This window comes from Malaclemys terrapin, chromosome 5, assembly GCF_027887155.1.
Source record: "Malaclemys terrapin pileata isolate rMalTer1 chromosome 5, rMalTer1.hap1, whole genome shotgun sequence".
In the NCBI taxonomy this organism is placed as follows: Eukaryota; Metazoa; Chordata; order Testudines; family Emydidae; genus Malaclemys; species Malaclemys terrapin.
The window spans coordinates 43,081,748-43,105,152 of NC_071509.1; the positions used below are offsets into that span (position 1 = coordinate 43,081,748).

Here is a 23,405-nt window from a genome sequence, read left to right on the forward strand (position 1 = left end):
CTTTAACAAGTTGCTCTTGTCAAGTTAATTTTTAGCTCTGTCTGGTAACAATTTGAAAATAAAATGTTTCTCCATCTCTCACAAGAAACAGGTAGGCATGGCAGAGAACAGAGCTAATTTAGGCAAGGGGTGAGAAGACAGAAGTAGAAATCCCATTACTCTGCATAAATTGGCACAGAATACATCCTATGATAGTGTCTTCTCAAGATGTCCAGCTTTACATCTTCTCCATCTATTAGGAGTGAAATAAACATAAGTAAATTGCCAAGGGCCATATACAAGGACTTAAATAGACAGTTTCTTTTGGTGGCGATGAGAGAGGTGAACCTAGTTCCCAGAGTGTCATGCTGAACCCGTGTCTTGGGAAAACAGCACCTCAGCTGTTTTCATTTCACATAAACTTCCAAAGTTTTAGCTGGGCTATTCAGTGGATCTTTGAGGAATTGGTGGTCAATTCCAGATGGAATTCAGTATGAGTTGGGTACCTAACTTCCTTAGGTTCCTTTGAAAGCCCCCTCCTTCCTTGTTAGCCTCTCATTTGCAAGAGCAGGACTGTGTTCTCATCAGCCAGTCTGCTTTGCCTCTGCTCCCTGTCTTGTGGTATTGGTGGAAGGATGATGCAGTGCTTATGACATTAGCCTGACTTGGGAGTCGTGGGTTCAGGCTGCCTCTGTTCAACATCTGTAAAATGGGGGGATAGTACTTCCCTATCTCACGGGGAAGGATAAATACATTAAAGACTGTGAGGTGCTCAGATACATCAGTAATGGGGGCCATGTAAATACCTAAGATGTTCTTGAATAAACTTGTATTGCATTTAAAAAAAAACTCCCATGGACTTCACTGGGCTTTGGGTTAGGCTCTCAGAGAGGAGGAATAAATTCACTATGCAATATTGTAAAAATGTAACTTATCAGAAAATTCTAATTCCAAATCTTCAGGCATTCCTCCCAACACACTAATATTACATGTCTTTGCATTGCTTCCCCGTAACTCAATTTTATGAAATAAAGAAGCATTGTCTTTAGTGATAACAGTTAATGTCTTTAAGCTATCATTCTGCATCTGAAGTCCTGCATCCCTCTTGATATGCTTTCATCAGCAGGTTCTGATTGTTGTTGGGGCTTTTTCTTATGAAAATCAATATTATTTGAATTAAGAGAATCCATCTTAGGGTATGTCTACAGTATGAAATTAGGCCGAATTTATAGAAGCCGGTTTTATAGAAATCGGTTTTATTCAGCCGATTGTGTGTGTCCCCACATAAAATGCTCTAAGTGCATGAAGTCGGCGGACCGCGTCCACAATACTGAGGCTAGCGTCGACTTCCGGAGCCTTGCACTATGGGTAGCTATCCCACAGTTCCCGCAGTCTCCGCTGCCCATTGGAATTCTGGGTTGAGATCCCAATGCCTGAATGATACAAAACAGTGTCGCGGGGGGTTCTGGGTACATGTCGTCAGGCACCTCCCCCTCCGTCAGAGCAACGGCAGACAATCGATTCTCGCCTTTTTACCTGGGTTACCTGTGCAGACAACATACCACGCCAAGCATGGAGCCCACTCAGCTCAGTTCACCGTCACCATATGTCCTCTGGGTGCCGGCAGACGTGGTACTGCATTGCTACACAGCAGCAGCTAATTGCCTTTTGGCAGTAAACGTGGGGCTGTATTGCACACAACAGCAGCCCCTTGCCTTTTGGTAGAAGATGGTATATTATGACTGATATCCGTCATCATCGTACTGCAGTGGCTGTCAATCATGGGCACCTGGGCAGTCTCGACGATGATGGCTATCAGTCGTAGTATGCTATTTTCTGCCAAGCGCCCAGTATTTTCTGCCAAGCACCCAGAAGATGCCGAGGGCTATCGGTCATGCTGCACTGTCGTCTGCCAGCTTAAGATGTAAAAAATAGATTTGTTCTGTATTCATTTGCTTTCCCCTCCCTCCGTGAAATCAACGGCCTGCTAAACCCAGGGTTTTGAGTTCAATCTTTGGGGGGGGCATTTTGTGTGACAGTTGTTTGTGTTTCTCCCTGATGCACAGCCACCTTTGTTGATTTTAATTCCCTGTACCTGTACGCCATGTCGTCACTCGCCCCTCCCTTCCTCCCTCCCTCCCTCCGTCCGTCAGATACTAGTTTCGCGCCTTTTTTCAGACCAGACGCCATAGCAGTGGGATCATGGAGCCCGCTCAGATCACCGCGGCAGTTATGAGCACTATGAACACCACGCGCATTGTCCTGGAGTATATGCAGAGCCAGGATATGCCAAAGCAAAACCAGGAGTAGGACCAGCCGAGGAGGCAATTGCAGCGCAGCGACGAGAGTGATGAGGAAATTGATATGGACATAGACCTCTCACAAAGTACAGGCCCCAGCAATGTGCAAATCATGGTGTTACTGGCGCAGGTTCATGCCGTGGAATGCCGATTCTTGGCACGGGAAACAAGCACAGACTGGTGGGACCGCATCGTGCTGCAGGTGTGGGACGATTCCCAGTGGCTGCGAAACTTTCGCATGCGTAAGGGCACTTTCATGGAACTTTGTGACTTGCTTTCCCCTGCCCTGAAGCGCCAGAATACCAGGATGAGAGCAGCCCTCACAGTTGAGAATCGAGTGGCGATAGCCCTGTGGAAGCTTGCAACGCCAGACAGCTACCGGTCAGTCGGGAATCAATTTGGAGTGGGCAAATCTACTGTGGGGGCTGCTGTGATCCAAGTTGCCAGGGCAATGAAAGACCTGGTGATGTCAAGGGTAGTGACTCTGGGAAACATGCAGACCATAGTGAATGGCTTTGCGGGAATGGGATTCCCAAACTGTGGTGGGGCGACAGACGGAACCCATATCCCTATCTTGGCACCGGAGCACCAAGCCACCGAGTACATAAACCGCAAGGGGTACTTTTCAATGCTGCTGCAAGCCCTGGTGGATCACAAGGGGACGTTTCACCAACATCAACGTGGGATGGCCGGGAAAGGTACATGATGCTTGCGTCTTCAGGAACTCTGGTCTGTTTCAAAAGCTGGAGGAAGGGACTTTCTTCCCGGACCAGAAAATAACCATCTTCAGCCCGCCACTTGCTCTGTTCATCCTGCGATTCAGCCCGCCATCTCTCCTCTCGTTCATACTGTGCTTTTCTGTAGTCTGACATTGACTGCCTCCACGCATTCTGCTGTGCTCTTTCAGCGTGGGAGGACATCTGGAGCTCCATGAACATGTCATCCCGAGTCCGCCATTTTCTTCTTATTATCTTCACTAGCCTCTGTGAAGGAGAAACATTTGCAGCTGGTGGAGGAGAAGGGAGAGGTGGTTAAAAAAGACACATTTTAGAGAACAATGGGTACACTCTTTCACGTTAAATTTTGCTGTTCACATTACACAGCACATGTCCTTTCGTTACAAGGTCACATTTTTCGTCTTATATTGAGGGCCCGCTGGTTTGGTGTGAGAGATCACTCACGCAGTGCCAGGCAACAGATTTCGGCTTGCAGGCAGTCATGGTAAGCCACAGTCTTTTGGCTTTTTTCACCTTAACGTGTGGGAATGGTTTCAAACAGTAGCACCCTCATTTCCCATACCAAGCACCCGTTGGGTTGGCCATTTAAAATGGGTTTGCAATGTAAAAGGAGAGGCTGCGGTTTCCAGGTTAACATGCAGCACAAACCCAACTAACCCCCCTCCCTCCCCCCACACACCCAATTTTCTGGGATGATCACTTCACCCCTCCCCCCCACCACGTAGCTAACAGCGGGGAACATTTCCGTTCAGCCGAGCAGGAACGGGCACCTCTGAATGTCCCCTTAATAAAATCACCCCATTTCAACCAGATGACTGTGAATGATATCACTCTCCTGAGGATAACAAAGAGCGATAAGGAATGGATGTTGTCTGCATGCCAGCAAACACTGGGACCATACGCTGCCATGCTTTGTTATGCAATGATTCCAGACTACGTGCTACTGGCCTGGCGTGGTAAAGTGTCCTACCATGGCAGATGGGATAAGGCAGCCCTCCCCAGAAACCTTTTGTAAAGGCTTTGGGAGTACATGAAGGAGAGCTTTCTGGAGATGTCCCTGGAGGATTTCCGCTCCATCCCCATACACGTTAACAGACTTTTCCAGTAGCTGTACTGGCCGCGATTGCCAGGGCAAATTAATCATTAATCATTAAACACGCTTGCTTTTAAACCATGTGTAATATTTACAAAAGGTACACTCACCAGAGGTCCCCGGTGTGCCCTCAGGGTCTGGGAGCACACCTTTGGTGAGTTCGGGGGTTACTGGCTCCAGGGTGATAAACATATCCTGGCTGTTGGGGAAACCAGTTTCTCCACTTCCTTGCTGCTGTGAGCTATCCACATTATCTTCATCCTCCTCTTCCTCGTACCCCAAACCCTCTTCCCTGTGTGTTTCTCCAGTGAAGGAGTCACAGCACACGGTTGGGGTAGTGGTGGCTGCACCCTCTAGCATGGCATGCAGCTCCGCGTAGAAGCGGCATGTTTGCGGCTGTGCCCCGGACCTTCCGTTTGCCTCTGTGGCTTTGTGGTAGGCTTGCCTTAGCTCCTTAATTTTCACGCGGCACTGCTGTGTGTCCCTGTTATGGCCTCTGTCCTTCATGGCCTTGGAGACTTTTTGTAATATTTTGCCATTTCTTTTACTGCTACGGAGTTCAGCTAGCACTGATTCATCTCCCCATATGGCAAGCAGATCCCGTACCTCCCGTTCAGTCCATGCTGGAGCTCTTTTGCAATCCTGGGACTCCATCACGGTTACCTGTGCTGATGAGCTCTGCGTGGTCACCTGTGCTCTCCACGCTGGGCAAACAGGAAATGAAATTCAAACGTTCGCGGGGCTTTTCCTGTCTACCTGGTCAGTGCATCTGAGTTGAGAGTGTTGTCCAGAGCGGTCACAATGAAGCACTGTGGGATAGCTCCCGGAGGCCAATAACGTCGAATTCCGTCCACACTACCTCAATTCTGACCCGCTAAGGCCCATTTTATTGCTAATCCCCTCGTCAGAGGTGGAGTAAAGAAACCGGTTTAAAGGGCCCCTTAAGTCGAAAGAAAGAGCTTCGTCGTGTGAACGTGTCCAGGCTTAATTCGATTTAACGCTGCTAAAGTTGACCTAAACTCGTAGTGTAGACCAGGCCTTAGATCCCCTCGAATCAAATGGAGTTGGAAAGCCTGTATGGCAGTAGAGATAGCATCCAATGTGATTTTAGACTGTGTTTATGAAAAATCTTGATGTGAGGGTGCCAGCTGATCAGCTGTTTGGACAGTCTCTATAGCAATGCTGCATGGGGAGAATGCAAATGGGAGTATAAAATAATAAAACCAGCTTCTCTTTCTCTCCTGTACTATTCATGAAAAATTCTGATATCTTTATCAAATTCCTTTATTTTCCTTATTCTTCAGTCATCTCTGAGGAGACATCTCAAAGAAAGGAAAGAAAGAAACAGTGTGATGTCTCCTTTAGACATAACACTATGCATTTAATCCATAATCGGGAAGAAAACACACTCTGAGATGGGCTGTAGTATAAAATGGAGAAAGACCTCAGTTTCTGCTTTGATGATGATATATGAATATCTTGATTGAGGAAGGTTTCCCTCATAGGTATTCACAAAAATAAAACTATTTTATTAAATAGATTCAACTATTATCTGAAGACCGAGTGACACAGGCCTCAAAACATCAGGAAATTCTTCATGTAGATGGAGGTGAGATGGGCAGCCCCACCAGCACAGAGGCAGATGTTAACTATTTTACTTACATGTCCTGAAACAATTGGGGATCCATAAAAGGCAGTGACTAGTCAAACCTAGTTTTGACTAGGGATGTCAAGCAATTAAAAAAATTATTCGCAATTAATCACACAATTAAAAAAATTAATCATGTGCTTAATCGCACTGTTAAACAATAATAGAATACCATTTATTTAAATATTTTTGGATGTTTTCTACATTTTCAGATATATTGATTTCAGTTACAACACAAAATACCAAGTGTATAGTGCTCACTTTATATTTATTTTTGATTACAATTATTTACACTGTAAAAAACAAAATAAATAGTATTTTTCAATTCACCTAATACAAGTATTGTAATGCAATCTCTTTATTATGAAAGTTGAACTTACAAATGTAGAATTATGTATAAAAAAACTGCATTCAAAAATAAAACAATGTAAAACTTTAGAGCCTACAAGTCCACTCATTCTCACTTCTTGTTCAGCCAATCGCTCAGACAAACAAGTTTGTTTACATTTGCAGGAGATAATGCTGCCTGCTTCTTGTTTACAGTGTCACCTGAAAGTGAGAACAGGCATTCTCATGGCACTGTTGTAGCCGGCATTGCAAGATATTTACGTGCCAGATGCGCTAAAGAGTCAAATGTCCCTTCGTCTTCCACCACTCGATAACAATCCAAAGCAGTGCATGTTCATTTTCATTATCTGAGTCAGAGGCCACCAGCAGAAGGTTAATTTTCTTTTTTGGGGGTTCAGGTTCTGTAGTTTCCGCATTGGAGTGTTGCTCTTTTAAAACTTCTGAAAGCATGCTCCACACCTCGCCCCTCTCTGTTTGGAAGGCACTTCAGATTCTTAAACCTTGGGTCAAGTGCTGTAGCTCTCTTTAGAAATCTCACTTTGGTACCTTCTTTGCGTTTTGTCAAATCCGCAGTGAAAGTGTTCTTAAAATAAACATGTGCTGGGTCATTATCCGAGACTGCTATAACATGAAATATATGGCAAAATGCGGGTAAAACAGAGCAGGGGACATACAATTCTGCCCCAAGGAGTTCAGTCACAAATTTAATTAACACACTATTTTTTTAGCATGGAAGCATGTCCCTTGGAATGTTGGCTAAAGCATGAAGGGGCATGCAAATGTTTAGCATATCTGGTACATAAATACCTTGCAATGCCGGCTACAAAAGTGCCCTGCAAATGCCTGTTCTCGCTTTCTTGTGATATTGTAAATAAGAAGAGGGCAGCATTATCTCCTGTAAATGTACAAAAACTTTTGTCTTAACGATTGGCTGAACAAGAAATAGGACTGAGTGAACTTGTAGGCTCTGAAGTTTTATGTTTTGTTTTTGAGTGCAGTTATGTAACAAAAAAATCTACATTTGTAAATTTCAATTTCATGACAGATTGTTTGTACTACGGTACTTGTATGAGGTGAACTGAAAAATACTATTTCTTTTGTTTATCATTTTTACAGTGCAAATATTTGTAATAAAAAGAATATACACTTTTTTATTTCAATTACAACATAATACAATATATATGAAAATGTAGAAAAACATCCAAAATATTTAATAAATTTCAATTGGTATTCTATTGTTCAACAGTACAGTTAAAACTGCGATTAATTTTTGAAAGTTAATCATGTGAGTTAACTGCGATTAATCGACAGTCCTAGTTTTGACATTAGCATATAAGTGATTTTATCAGGTTTTTTTGGCTCAAGTGGGAAAGGTTATTTAAAAATGACAAAGGGAAAGTGAGAAAGCATTCTGCAGCAGCTCTGAGATGGATTTTTCTCTCATAAAAATATCTTTTTCTTGGCAGTCTGACCTCCCACTATTTTATGGTTATTATGGGAAGCATCTTTTAATACAAAAAAATCATTATTATTAATTATTAGTTTGCAGTGATGCCCATGAAGTGCTAGGCACTTTTCAAACATACAAGAAGGGACATAGCTTCTTCCTGCAATAGAGAGAGTATTTGGGTGGATGAAAGGGGAGTACTTTACTTTTTATTCTTTATATGTGGTCCTCTACTTATAAGATCTGATCAGTGTCTGGCTACCATGAAAGCCACATACTGTAGAGTATTCTCAAGTTATCATCTACTTGATAAATCGTGATTTAACTTAAATTCATTTTAATATATTCAGTGCTCCAGTTTTCTCTGAGTCATCTGGCTCCACCGATAACAGGGTCTCAATTGTTGCAAAACATCAGATCTGTCAGGCTTCCTGTGTTGACCACTCCTGTGGGACATAATTACCATATGTGGGGAAAGGTGACTGAATACATTAATCCCATCTCTGAATTGGTTTAGGGTAGACTCTATTTGTTCCATTTGTTTTCCTTTGAATCACGAAAATGTTTCTGAAAAATGTGTATTTTGATTTGGACTGTTGTTAAAATAGAGATAAAAAGTACGTTAGAAAGGATATCTCCAGAACACATGATATTTTGAATCTTTAAGCAGCTTGACATATATCTGTTTCTCTAGGTTTCTTTTAAACTGAGAAACTAGTTCGTAATGGAAACATTTTCTCAGGATAATTAGCAACTCTTAAGTGGGGGCATCTTCTGGTGTATAGTTGGGGAGGAAAAAAAGATATATGATAAATGGAAGAAAGAAAATCCAGTGAGCACAAGAAAATGAAGGCATCCAGATTCAAGCAAAAAAGTTCACGTATACTGTTAACAATTTACAGTTTTTTCTGCTTAAAGGGCTCAACAGGATAATGCACCCTACAGAAAGATATGCAAAATAAAACACTAACTTCTTTTAATTAGTAAGAAAAAAAGAATGACCTATAAAGATGATAGGAGTTGTTATGATAGAAGCTGAGGAAAGCAAACAGAAAACACTGACTCATGAGTGAAAAGCTTAAAAAAAAGAAATCAGATGTGCAAGTAGTCTAGCTTGGGCAGTCAGCTCTTACACAGAGCGTCAGGTTGGCAACTCACCTAGACAATAATACTGAGTAATATTTCTATTAGGATGGACATTGGTTGAGCAGTGTCTCCAATTATAAGTACAATAAAGCCTCACTTAACGTTATAGTTATGTTCCTGAAAAATGCAACTTTAAGTGAAACAATGTTAAACGAATCCAATTATCCCATAAGATTTAATATAAATGTGGGGGGTTAGGTTCCAAGGAAATTTTTTGGGGGCAGACAAAAGACATTATACTGTATACTGTACAGTACTGTACTGTACTGTGGTTGGGAAGTGCCCCTGGCTTACCCCACACAGGCACAGCTCGTTGCAGGCAAGGATGCTAGGAAGCACCTTTGCAGCAGCAGCGGCAGCTTCCCCGGAGAACAGGCTCGGATTTTGCCATGAATGCTCCTGGCCCGCCTCTTCCTGTTCCCACTCCACTCCACGCCCACCTCTTCCCACCCCCACTCCATTTCCTCTCTGGAGCACACCACATCCTCCACCCCCCCCCCCCAAAGTCCTAAGCGCCGCTAAGCAGCTGTTTGGCGGTGCTTAGGACTTTCTGTGAGGGAGGGGGTGGAGTGGAAACACGGTGCTTCCCTGAAAGGGGAAACGCTGGGAGGGAGGGGGAGGAGACGGAGAAGTGGAACTTGTGCAATGCTTCCTTGTAAAGTCGCTGCTCTTACACAGACTCTTACAAGCAGGCAGCCAAACGACGATATAAAGGAGCATTGCACAACTTTAAACAAGCATGCATTTAAACAACGCCCCATTCCCACCCTGCTTCTTCCCACGCCTGCCCCACCTCTTCCACCAAGCATGTTCCATCCCTGCTCCTCCCCTTCCCTCCCAGCGTCTCCTGTATGCCATGGAACAGCTGTTCCAGAGCATGCAGGAGACACTGGGAGGGAGGGTAGGAGTTGATCAGTGGGGCCAACAGTGTGTGGGAGGCACTGGGAAGAGGAAGGGAGCTTGGCTGCCGGTGGATGTTAAGCACCCGCTAATTTTTTCGGTGGGTGCTCCAGCCCTGGAGCACCCTTGGAGTCAGCACCTATGTCGCTAAGATTTGCTTGCCAAAGCGTGTTTACTAGCGCTAAGTGAACTGTAGCTGCAAAGGATTCATCATTTGTGTTGCAATAAATTGCCTAGAGAGATTGTGGAATCACTCCATCACTGAGATTTTTAAGAGCAGATTAAAAAAACACCTGTCAGGAATGGTCTAGAGAATACTTAGTCCTGGCATGAGAGCAGGGGACTGGACTAGATGACTTCTCAAGGTCCCTTACAATTCTCTGATTTAATAATGTTGCCCTTAGCCTGAGAGGATAGCCAATATTTGGGGCCTTGCATGGTTATTTCCATTAGTAGGAGAAATTGATGATAGAATCAGTTAGTTCTTTGATGCAATCCTGTTTATTTACAAAGACTATATATACAAAGTCTTCTCCTCTGAACACAGAAGCAGGAAGCAGTTTCTTTGTTCAGAAATCTGTGCTCACTTTCCTGTTAGTCCTGTGTCTCAAGGAGTTCTGTTTCTGTTCTCTCTCCAGGCTATGCTATCATCTGCTTCTCTAGCTGCTTTCTGCTCTCGACCAACAGAGACACACACGTCCACCAATCAGTTCTTCAGCCTCTGCATTTTCAATCAGTCCCAGGGACACCCTTCTTATTCTCCCTGAGTTAGTTCTTGTTCAGCCCTTTCCATGCTGGTCTGTGCCTTCAGCAATGGTTTCTATTGTTTCAGCTGTCCCTGAACAAATGGGCATTTAATTGCTCCTTCATTTATCATGAATGAAAGGTGGCTAGTGCATCTACCAGCTTCAGCAAGATAATGTGATTGCCTAAAAACTTGCTGGCCTCCAACAACATCTTCTAGTCTAGCACAACAGTAATAATGTATTTTCCACGTTAGTATCGGGAGATCCTAAACCTCACTTTCGAGCAGAAAGGAAAGATTATTCACCAGTAACTGTAGTTCTTTAAGAGTGCTGCCTCTGCATTAATACATGCACCACCCCCATTCATGTCTTCTTCAGCATTCTACCATCATCGGGCTCTCAGGTTTCCTTGGAAAGGACTGAGGCAGGTGGGCCCCAACTACGTTTTTACAACCATTGCTCCAAGCATTCATTTCCAGCATCCTAATGAGCCCTACTTTTGAGAAAGTACCTGAAGCTACAATAAAAATAAAGCTCGTCTATGCAGGAGACACAACTTACTCAGGGGCCAGCCCAAGATTATGGAATAAACGCCCCAGCAGCTAAAGACCATCACAAACCTCAGCCCCTTCTAGTGTAAGTGCAAGGTGCATTTCTTTGACCTTGCCTTTTCTAACATAAACATATAATGTGTGAGTATATAATATATTTTATTGGATCAACTTCTGTTGGTGAAAGAGACAAGCTTTTGAGCTTACAGACTTCTTCAGATCTGAAAAGGGTACTCAAGTCTGGGCTAAACTACAGACTTCTATTGGTATAACTACGTCACTCAGGGGTGTGGATTTTTCACACTCTTGAGCGATGTACTTATACCTACCTAACCCCCCATGTACACAGCATTATGTCAGCAGGAGAGCTTCTCCCGCCAACCTAGCTGCCACCTCTCAGGGAGGTGAATTAACTACACTGACTTGAGAGAGCACTCTCCCGTTGGCTTGGAGCGTCTTCATGAAAGCACTACAATGGCACAGCTGCATCGGTGCAGCTACACCCATGCAATGTTTTAAGGGTAGACTTGCCTACAGAATGTGTCAGCTAAAAACAAGGTGGAACAGATTATTTAGCATAAGAAGTTAACACATACTGTAAGAGACCTTTCAAGGTGAAGTGCCCAGTTAACATCTCTGGAGTCATAGAACAAAGAAGCGGGGAGAGGGGGGAAGTTAGTGAGTTACAGATTGTTGTAATGAGCCATAAATCCAGTGGCTTTATTAAGTCCATGATTTTTAGTGTCTAGCAAAGTTATGAATTTAAGCTTCCAGGCTCGTCTTTTGAAGGTGTTATGCAGGTTTCCTTTGAGGATGAGGACTGAGAGGTCAGATATAGAGCGATCACTTTGTGAGAAGTGTTCACTCACTGGGTATATGGTGTTTTTGTCTTTTATCACTTTCTTGTGTGAGTTTATTCAAGAGCCTAGTGATTGTCTCATTTCACTCACACACTTGTTGGGGCATTTAGTGCATTGGATGATGGACATCAAATGCTGTGATAGCTGTGTTCAGGGGCGTATTGACCACTGTACCAATAGAGATATGTCTACAAGTTTTGCATCAGTTGTTATGGCGGAGTCTGGTGCTGTTTTGAGTTGGTGTGTCCTGGCTTGCTTCCGATGATGAGCTTGGCAAGGTTGGTGGTTGTTTGAAGGCAGAAGGGGGGCAGGGTTGGGAAAGATTTCTTTCAGGATGGGGTCCCCATCAAATATGGATTATAATTGTTTAATGATACCCTGTATGGGTTCCAGTGTGGAGTGTTAGATGACAACTAGATATGTGCAGTTAGATCAGATTTTTTTCCATATTTAAGCAGATTCTCTTGGGGTATTTGGGTAGCCCGTTCCATGATGCCATCTAGTTCTGAGACCAACATGGCTACAACAACACTGAACAATAACACACACATTACAAAACAAAACACTGCCAACTACACACACTTTTCCACCTGGGGAGAGGATGAGAGAACAAATGTGACAGACGTTAGTCCCATTGCTCTGTGCATTAGTGGAAGGTGCTCAAATACTACAGTGATGAGCACAGAATAAGAACCTGAAAAGAATAGAAAGTCAGTGGCACCAAGTATTCACCCTACAAGAAAAAAAATGTGAAAATGTAAAATTCCTTGTCAGTCATCTTTCTTTTTTGTCAGTAAAGAAAGAAGTTATGACTTAGAAAACACCCAAGGAGAAGTCTTTTGAGAAATCTGACATTTTTACTTAGTCCCATTTCTGGAGATAATCACATTTTAATAAATCAGAATGCATTTACCATGTGTACAAGGTACAAAGTTTGATTCATAAAGTAAGACAATAACAATAAAATCATTTAAACATAAGATACTAGGTTTTTCTCTATCCTACTGAAATTTTGCTGGGCGATTTTGTTATTAGAAAGATACCTTCTGACCTTTCATAACACACAGAGGAGAGAGACACAGCATGCTAGAAAGTCAGCCCTTGACACAATGTTCTTCTTCTGCCCTAACTCAAGTTCTCTGACTTCTGACTGGTCAGTTAGAGTAAAAATTTCCTTTGATGCCTGAGAAAATTCTTGAGTGAGATAAGTTCATCCAGCTGCAAAATTCAAGTATCTATGGAACTGAGAATATATGACTGAATTAGTTAATTTCTGTCTTATGCAATTCTAATATTCAGGCATCTGCTGAAAACAACACAGAGTTCAATAATAAATCCATAGAGAAATAATGGGAAGGAGAAAGAAATAGGGAGAAAAGAAATATTTTCACTTGTAAAGAGAAAAAGATCAATGAAGCAGAGAGATGCAGGAAGGCTGAGATGGCAAGAGCTGCAAAGAAGAAGTTTCTTGCTCTAACAGGTGTTTGGGACATAGAATAATTTTATACATTTATACTTTACATAAACTTTCTGACATTATTCTCTTTTGTTCCACTTTATAATGCACTTCATGCTTTGGGCTGTTTCACCACATGTGGTCTCTTACCTCCAGCATGTAGTGCCTGTGGTCCCAATCCTGCAAACAGTTACACATGTGCTTAACTTTACTATAAGTACTCATGGCAGTAAAGCATGTGCATAACTGTTTGCAGGATTGGGTCTTATAACCCATCAGTTTTTGTTACCAGAACCTTCCTAAGATTTGCCTGTTTCCAAGTGGGTTAACTTGACTAATGCATCAACCATATACGTTTTAGATGGTAAGGTCTTCAGTGCAGGGACTCTCTCTTACTACTGTGTTCAGACTGCATCAAGCACAATATGGTTCCATCTTGATTGAGGCCTCTAGGTGCTATTACAATACAAATAAATACATAAATTAAATAATGAAGGTATGTCCCAATACTGTTTTTTAATTGTGCAGTAATGACTTCTTTATAATAGTATTGGTTGTATTGAAAGCTGATAGTAGCATAAATAAGCAAATCGCAGCAGGATATATCATCAATTTATTTTTAAAAAAACCTGAGATATTTGGACAGATAAAGGACTCTGTTCCTTTAAATAAAATGTCCTGCAATAATGAAACTTCCATCCGTTAACAGTTAAAATATGTAGCGAAACCACGCTTCATCACTAAATCTCTTTAAATAAATGTAGCAACCTCAACCAGCTTCTTCCAAGCATTTGCTTGCATCTTATTAGCATTATAAAACTGAATCTATAGCAACAGATGAAAGTCTGAACAGCAAGCCATCTGCTATTATAAATTCATGCATTTTTTGCTTCCAGAGCAACAAAACATTAGGAAACAAAGGAATAGTGATATTACAATATCTAATCCAGTCCTGTCTTTTTTGTTCATTTTAGCACAGGATAGTTTGATCTCTGGTGGGTCAAAAAGTCATTGGGTAAAATCTGAGCTGTGTTGAAGTCAATGGCAAGACTCTGACTTCATAGGGGCCAGGATTTTGACCAGAGTCTTATTATTATTATTATTAATTTATTATTTGCATTACAATATAAACTAGAATCCCCATCTGAGATCAGGGCACCAATGTGCTAGGTGCTGTACAAACATATAGTAAGAGGCAGTCCCTGCCCCAAAGAGTTTACAGTCTAAATAGAGAAAACAGTGGGAGGGGAAACAGAGAGGTAAGTTGACTTGACTACATCACAGAGCTGGTCCATGTCAGGACTGGGAATAGCACCCAGTTCCACCCACTGCTCTACCCGCTGGCCCACATTAATTCTTAAAGATAAAAAACAAATGTCTTAATTGCGATCTTGTTCATCTTGTTATGTAGGAGAAGCTTAAACTAATGGATAAAACTAACTGTGTGTTATACATTGATTTCCAGGTCATAGACTTATACTGGGGAGTAGAAACAGAAGAGTGGGACAGTCCTGAGCTCCAGAAGACTCGTATGAAGCTGTTAGAAGATTGCTTGAAAACTTCTACAGGTCCATGTTTTGTTGTGGGTATACAAATAATGCTTTACATTAAAACAAAAATACATTGATAGCTATCCTAGCATCTGTAGTGCAGTTAAAGGCTTTTTCCTAGACAAATGTATTTTCTCTTTTACTTCTAAAATATTTCTTGTATACTTCTTACTATACATTTGAAATATCAGACTTGAGATTTCCCAGACGGTGCTATAAATTGACAATGGATATTTGACAACAGTAAAGGAGGACTGGCCCTTCACAGCCCATTTTGGGGGGTTTGGTGCCCCCCCTTGGAGGGCACTGTGACTGCTGGCCAATGGCAGCACTCCTTGGTTATGGAATTAATTCCCAGTACTTCTCCCAAGTTCTGGTATTGGCAGGCCAAAAAGGGCTTGCCTATAAAAGAACAGCAGCAGGCAGAGGTTATCCTGTTCAATCCATTCTCTGCTGGTGTGCCTGGCAGGCCAAGGAAATGGTAGGATGCTCTTTCGATCTGAACATCAAAATGGGAGATGGTCAGTGACAGCCTGGAAAGGCTGTGGCTATCCTCCCTCTCTCTCACACGCATGCAAAACACCCATAGTTCACTGCTGCCAGGACAAGTTGCTTTTAGAAGGTACTTCAAGGTTCAATAACATTGTAGACACCTGGCAAAAAAATGATAATTCCTGTGTTCATCCTCACTGGCCCGCCCATCAACTTTTGTAAAAGTGGCATACATTCTCCTGTATGATAGGAGTAGATATTTGTTAAGGTTGTAGCTAGTATCTTACCTGAAGCTCAAGAAAAGATCTCCTGCCATAGAATCATAGAAATGTAGGGCTGGAAGGGACTTTGAGAAGTCATCAAGTCCAGCCCCTTGCACTTAAGCCGTCCCTGACAAGGTTTGTCTGACCTGTTCTTAAAAATCTCCAATGATGAGAATTCCACAACCTCCTTTGGAAGCCTATTCCAGAACTTATGATTAGAAAGTTTTTCCTAATATCTAACCTAAATCTTTTAAGCCCATTACTTCTTGCCCTACTTTCAGTGGACATGGAGAATAATTGATCACTGTCTTCTTTATAACAGCCCTTAACATATTTGAAGACTATCAGGTTCTCTCCTCACTCTTCTTTTCTCAAAACTAAACATGCCCAATTTATTTTTAACCTTTCCTCATAGGTCAGGTTTTCTAAACCTTTTATCTTTTTTTTATTGCTTTCCTCTGGACTCTGTCAATTTATCCACATCTTTTCTAAAGTGTGGCGCTCAAAATTGAACACAGTACTCCAGCTGAGGCTTCACCAGTGCTGAGTACAGCAATTACCTCCTTTGTCTTACATGACATTCCTATTGATACACCCCAGAATATTAGCCTTTTTCACAACTACATCACACTGTTGACTCATATTCAAATTGTACTATACTAAACTATAACCTGCAGATCCTTTTCAGCACCACTACTTCCTATCCACTTATTCCCCATTTTGTAGTTATGCATTTGAATGGTTTTTTCCTTCCGAAGTGTAATGCTTTGTATCTGGCATTACTGAATTTCATCTTGTATTAATTTCAGACGAGTTCTCTAATTTGTCAAGGTCATTTTGAATTCTAATACTGTCCTCCACAGTGCTTGCAACCCCCCCCAGCCTGGTGTCATCTGCAAATTTTATAAGCATACTCTCCACAGCATTATCTAAGTCATTAACAAAAATATTGACTAGTACTAGACTCAGGACTGACCTCGGCAGATACACCCTTCAAGTTTGATAGCTTGATAACTGCTCTTTGAATATCGTCTTTCAACCAATTGTGCACCCATTTTATAGTAGTTTAATCTAGATGACATTTCCCTAGTTTGCTTATGAGAATGTTATGTGGGACTGTTTTTAAGGCCTTACTAAAATCAAGATATATTATGTCTGCTGCTTCACTCACATCCACCAGGCCAGTAACCCTGTCAAAAGAAAATTAGGTGGGTTTGGCATGATTTGTTCTTGACTAACCCAGAATGGCTATTTCTTATAATCCTATTATGCTCTAGGTAGTTACAAATTTATTGTTTAATAATTTGTTCAAGTATGTTTCCAGGTGTCAAAGTTAGGCTGACTGGTCTATAATTTCCCAGGGTCATCTTTGTTCCCCTCGTTAGAGATAGCTACAATGTTTGCCCATCACCAGGGGCGGCTCTAGGCACCAGCAAAGCAAGCACATGCTTGGGGCAGCCCATTTGCAGGGGCGGCAGGGATCCAGCATGGGAGCTGAGAACCAACAGGGGGCCCTGGGAGCTGTAGTTCCTTGGTTAGCTCCCTGCCTATGGAGCCAGCCCTGGATCAGGGAAAGAACTACATTTCCCAGCATTCCCTTGGCCACTACCAACAGGAAAGAGGGGGAGGGAGTGAGGAAGCTGAGACCTAATGCCTGCTGTGAATGGAGAGCTGCATTGGGAAGGGTAGGGATACCATATTTTAACATTCAAAAAATAGGACACTCCATGGGGAGGGAGGGTAGCCCCACCCTGCCACCATCCACTCCCTCCGACTGCCCGCCACAGAAACCCCAACCCCCCGATCACCCCCTCCCGGGACCCCTGCCCCAACTGCCCCCCAGGATCCCACCCCCTATCTAAGCCCCACTGGTCCTTGTCCCCTGATTGCCGCCTCCTGAGACCCCTCCCAAGTTCCCCCCTAAGACCCCACCCCCTACCTGTCCCCTGACAAACCCCTGGGACTCGCATGCCTATCCAACCACTGCCTGTCCCCTGACTGCCCCCCGAACCTCTGACCCATCCAACCCCCCTTCTCCCTGTCCCTTGACTGCCCCCCCCCGAACCTCCTACCCCTTCTGCAACCTCCCAGCCCCCTTACCGTGCCACTCAGACCAGCGTGTCTGGCTTCACGCAGTGCCAGACACACTGCTGCATACATGCTGCCGTGCTCCCCTGTGGAGCCACAGTCCCCTCCCCCCGCCCCCCCCACCTGCCTTCCAGATTTGAACACCTCAAAATTCAGGAGTGCTCAAGCTCAGTTACTTCATTTCTCCCAAATCAAATATACAGATCCACTGTAACCTGCTGTAGAAAAAGTAGGATAAAATTGAGCAAGAAATGCTTCCCAGTGGTTATTAGGACTGGAATTGCTATTTTCAACAGCCATTGCCTTTTTTGTTTGTTTGTTTGTTTAAGAGGAAGACAATGATATCTATCACATTTGCAAATTCCCCATAGAAAGAAAGAGTGGAACAAAAGAATAATAAAGGCACCTCAACTTTTCCTCATTTATGGAGGACAGTCTTATAATATGCATCCAGATATCCTCCAATCACACAAGCTGAAAATTGTTCCACTTTACTGCAGTTCTGTAACCATATGGGAACCAATCCTGTCTGTGTTCTGTGCACATCCAAAATTCCTGCTGAATGACCTGCCCTGGGAGCGAGTTACCAGTGCCCCAGGGCTGTGGCGGAAGGAGGGTGCAGGTTGGGGGGCGGGGGGGAGAGCCCAGGGCTGGGGCGGCAGGGGGGTGCAGGTGGGGGGGTGAGAGCCCAGGGTTTGGGCGGCAGGGGGGTGCGGGTGGTGGGGGAGAGCCCAGGGTTTGGGTGGCAGGAGGGTGCGGCGAGGAGCCCAGGGCTGGGACAGGGGGCAGCCAAAATTTTTTTTGCTTGGGGTGGCAAAAGACCTAGAGCTGGCCCTGCCCATCACAATATCTTCAATTCTGAATTTATGGCGCCAAGTCAAATGTTAATTTGAGCTCAAGTATCAGAGGGGTATCTGTGTTAGTCTGGATCTATAAAAAGCAACAAAGAGTCCTGTGGCACCTTATAGACTTATATATATAACAAATGCATTTGTTAGTCTATAAGGTGCCACAGGACTCTTTGTTGCTTAATTTGAGCTCAGTAACTGAAAGACACTAGGAGTAGACTGCATCGGTTAAATTCTGCAAAATAGGAATCCTCTCTTTTCAGTGAAGCATATGCGCTAAATGTTGCTGGCAGTGGTGTTGTATTCATTATATGATGCAGAATAGACTTGTAAGTGTAAAGTTTTATTTCCCTTTCCCTTAGAAAAATTTGTGCCTTGTTTTAATGAGCACGTAGGTAAAAAATATTGAAAAATATTTTTGGCACATCAGTATGTGGCATATAGACTGTATTAATCTTAACTTTTGTCCATAATCAAGATTTATCATTCTTCTGCCAACTTTTTAAATAAGGTGTTCCTTTTAATCTACCCAGAAAGTGTTAAGGTAACTAATGAGGTTGGATATACAATGGCAGAGCCAGAAATCAGTATTTGAGCAATTTAGACTAAAGCATCATAGGTTAGCACTGATATCTGAAACAAGATGCACAATGCAATTTGGGAGGCAAGTGGATTCGTTTTGTTGTGCGTGGAGTATGTATGGGCTGGGATTCTTTGTGAATAAGGTGAGCAAGGCTATTTCACTGGAGATGTATTCTGCCTGGAAGGAATTTTTAGTCAGACTGTTATTTGTTGGGTTTTTTTTGTTTTGTTATTTTTTGTTAACACCTATCTAACTTCAGTGAATAATAAACACCTGGGAACATAGTCTTTATTAAGGATTCTGCACCCTGCTCTTTGGTTAGGGAATGAGAAAACACCCAGTCAACACCTGAGACATCGAGTAATCCCTCTGAGTCCTCTACTCATGACATTCCATCTATTTCTAAGTAAAATTAAATAAAAAATTTGTTTCTTTGGAAAACACCTTCCACCCCTTCATTTTGCAATAAAAAGGCACATTAAGTTTCACAGACCCCATAAAAAGAAATCTTAAGCAGGTCATCTGTAAAGGATGTGTGAGTTTGTTGTCAGTGTAATGAGAGAACAATAAAATCAATGGCAGCAGACAACATATCCAACTTCTACAGTTAATAAGCCATGTACCAGAGTAGCATTCAGGACATGTCAGCGAATGAAGACAGACAGAGGGACAGATTTTAAGTGTCAGGCTGTAAGTTTATTAAACTTAACCAAAGGAGGTCCTGTCCTGTCAACCAGACTCTTGCATACCAGGCATTTTAGGTGGTTCCAGTGCAGCGTTACAAGGCTCCTACTGCATAGCCCATAACTCAGACTCTCCTCAGCTTACCCCTTAGATTCAGCTCTCTCATCTGAATCCTTTCACTCACAGCCACACACCCTGTGAGGTGGACAGAAAGTACTGAAATGTGACGGGGGAAGGAACTTGGCCCATGCATGCCAGAAGGTCTCCCCCTATCCCCTGGGCATAAAGCCCACCAGCAAAATCCCAGGTCTTTTACTTCTGAGAACAATCCCTGCCTTTTAACCACACTGGAAATTGGCTGCAAGTTACGACAAACCAACATCCCTACCAAGTACTACCACTGATTACTAAATCCTAGTCCTGTTTAACTTAACTGTGCCTCCCGACTGCTGCGAGGAAGGCAAAAAATCCACCAACAAGGGATCAGTCAGCTTGTTGGCCCCAACAAGGGATCAGTCAGCTCCCGTCCTACTCCAGCTGGCCAATGGATGGAGTAATAGGGGCCACCCTTGCATTCCCCCAGTGTGTGCGCTCCTCCCCACTTCTCTAGGGGCTGTTCCAGTCACCTCCTGTCCCATAAAGTTTGCCACCTGTTGAGGTAGGTAGATGGCAATAGCAGAGGAGGAGGGTGCAAAATTGGTTTCCAAACCTCTTTTAAGGTGTCCTTGTCTTGGGCGTGTTTTATGTTTTCCCAGACTCAAAAGTATATAAGACCAGGATTGCTCTGTCCACTGACTGCTTGCAGTTGCAGGGAGCCATTCTGGCCACCAAGGATCAACATGGCAAGAAGGCACTTTAACCATGCTTCATTTTTTTTACCATGCTCCCTACATTGGGTTCAGGAGGGAGATGATGTAGAAGCTGCAACCCAAATATTTCCCCTACCCCTCCAATGCCAGGGGAATCTTCAGAGAGTCACTTAAGATGGCTTTAAGTCTGATTAGTGCTGCAGGAGCCATGCAAAATCGATTAAATGGAGTCGAGGATCCAGCCCAGTATCCTTGCTCTTAAATCTACAAAACTGGTTTTAAAAAAATCCACAAATATGTCTCTTTCACTTTCCTTGTTAGAGAAGTGTCTGGAGATGTGATGATATTGTGGAATCACTACAGCAAGTTGTTAACAATAAGCAGCAATTGCTTATCGAGCAGAACCCAGGTCATTGAGAGAAGACATGCAGGCCCAGAGCCTCAAAGATATTGAGAAGCTGGTTCCTACTGAAATCAATGGAAGTTCAGTGCCCAATTACCTTTGAAGATCTGTGTCTCAGTATTTTGCTATCATTACCAGGATCTGCCAATTGATGTGAAATTCTGCTCAGTAGAAGCCAGAAAACCTCTGAAGATTTAAAGGAAGAAAATAAGGATCTTAGTATAAAAGCCAATTATCTTTCAAGATACGTGTCTGCTAGTTTAAAAAAAAAAGGACTATTTTTTTTGGTTTTTTTTCTTCTTCTCAGAATAGCAAACTGCTGTAGCTAGGTAGAGCCAGTTACATATGGGATAACAGCCCAGCCTCATACACACAACCTCCCAATAGCCCTCAGTCAATATAACTTTTTAAACAAGTATTTTGTTGGGTTTTTGCTATTGAAGAGATGTTTCAGACACTGTATTAAGGCTTCTCCTCCCTCCTGGCCCTGTCAGTTGGTTGCGATATTTTCTCCATCTGCACCCACCATTTGTGTATCAGTTTTACTTCAGGGCCCCATCTTAGCAAAATCAGTAAAGTCTCCTACATCATGCTGATGTTTAATACAAAAGTCTCCCCTATGGGGTTTCATCTATTGTTATTAAACAAAATATATTCTGCTGTTCGCCCTGTATCAAGGCTAATCAACCAGAGTTGGTTGAAGTTATTTTTAGTCAGAGAATGGCCTTCTTTCAAAAACAAAATTTGTTCAGTTTTTATGGGGGGAGTGGGGAGATTGTGCATCTTTTCAATATTTTTCCAATTATTTATCAAAAACATTATTAAAACACTTATCAAACTTTTCAATTACCAAACACCAGGTTTTTAGTAAATACAATTTCTATCACCATTCTGATGTTTTCAATAAAAATTCCTGCAACATTTGTGATTTTTTAAAGGGTTAATTTCAAACACTTTAAACAAGAACTAGTTTTGCAAAAACTAGGATTTTGTTTTTTAACCAGTTCTGTCTCCATGTCGTTTTGCCCCTCTGGCACAGCTTCAGAGTCCTTTCAGCCCTTCCCTAAAGTTTCATAGTATTTTCCCCCTCACTGCAGGGGTGTTGCTTTCTCTTGTGTCAGGGGCCAAAACACAGTCCCTGCTTCATGGCTGTGTTGTCCTTTCAGTTCCTTGTCTTCAGGAATTCTCCACAGCCCTCCTCTTAAGGACTGTGAATAGTTCCAGTCTCTCTCTGGGCCCCCTCACTGGCTTCTGATCACAGCTCCTTTCAGGTTCTTTCCCCAGGCCTTTACCAGGAGAGACCAAACAGCACCCAGGGTAAAATCCTGACAAACTTAAAATCAGTGTTTAAAATCCATTAACTTCATTAAGGCCAGGATTTCACCCAGTTTCCCTCTTCAGGTCTCCCAGTGGAGAAACTCCCTAGTCCCACTCAAAGTTAGCAATAGGGCCTGTTTTTTATTTCCTGCCTCTTCTACCCGGAGCCCATGCTGTCAGCCAAATCACGTAATCAGTCACTTTCTCCTTAGTCAACTGATTCGGTGCTCCAATAGAGGGGCATCACTGGGGGTGGCATGGGCATATCAGGGGTGAGGCTGCAGCACATAGGGCTGAAGAGACTCAGAGCAACTCAGGAAGGCTGCTGTTAGACTCTCAGGGCTCTCTAAATTACACAGGGAACTCTCCAGCCCTCAGAGCAGCCAAGAACTCTGAAGGTAAAAAAGGTGGCTTTAAACCTCTTTAGCCTCTCCTCAACACCCCCACTACAACAGAGCTGTGAATTCTGAGCTGAACCGCTGAGAGGTACAGTACAAAGTCTCACCTAGTGTTGCCTATGTTACAGTCAGACAATCTGAAAAGGTGGTCTGTATAAAAATGACAACTTAGAATATCTCTCTATAAAGATATTTAGACTTTGTGGTTTGCGAGATGAAAACAGGTAAATTATGCATTCTGTTACTACTGAGAACAGTTTTGTAGAACTACAATAATGCTACTAGTGGAATTGCTCAGCGGAATGGTTCAGATTCCATCAATTCTCTTTAATGCACAAACACTATAAAAGCTTTTTATTTAGATTCACAGATATAGCTCACATGGCTTTAACGTAAAATGTTTGTGGAAGATAGAAGATCTGTCTACATTGTAGAAATTTGCACCGATATCATTACACCAAAGCAGATTTCTCTTAACGTAGACAGGGCCAAAAGGCAGAATATCTGACTCCCTATCTTTCAGCCCAGATATTTTCAACTGGATGAGATTAATGCCTGTAAACCCAATTCTGTAATTCTTGCACTTTCAATAGTTAAAGTTTTACTGGGTGATTTAAGAGCTGAAAATTAAAACACAATGTTGTCCTTTATTACTGGTGAACTTTTTTTTCCTTCTGTTATTTTCTTATTGCAAATATCGAGTTAATGGAGGTGCTTGTTACAAGACAACACAGGACACCAACATCTTTCTTCTGAGAT

The 23,405-nt window shown here is 42.7% G+C and overlaps 1 protein-coding gene across 1 annotated transcript in view; it reads left to right on the forward strand.

Annotated features, from left to right (window-relative positions):
- NWD2 (NACHT and WD repeat domain containing 2) overlaps window positions 1-23,405 on the forward strand; it is a 140,022-nt gene that overhangs the window by 54,290 nt on the left and 62,327 nt on the right. The window contains exon 3 of the mRNA XM_054030809.1: window positions 14,677-14,793. Within this exon, the coding sequence (XP_053886784.1) occupies window positions 14,677-14,793 (117 nt within the window). The remainder of the gene's footprint in view (window positions 1-14,676; window positions 14,794-23,405) is intronic.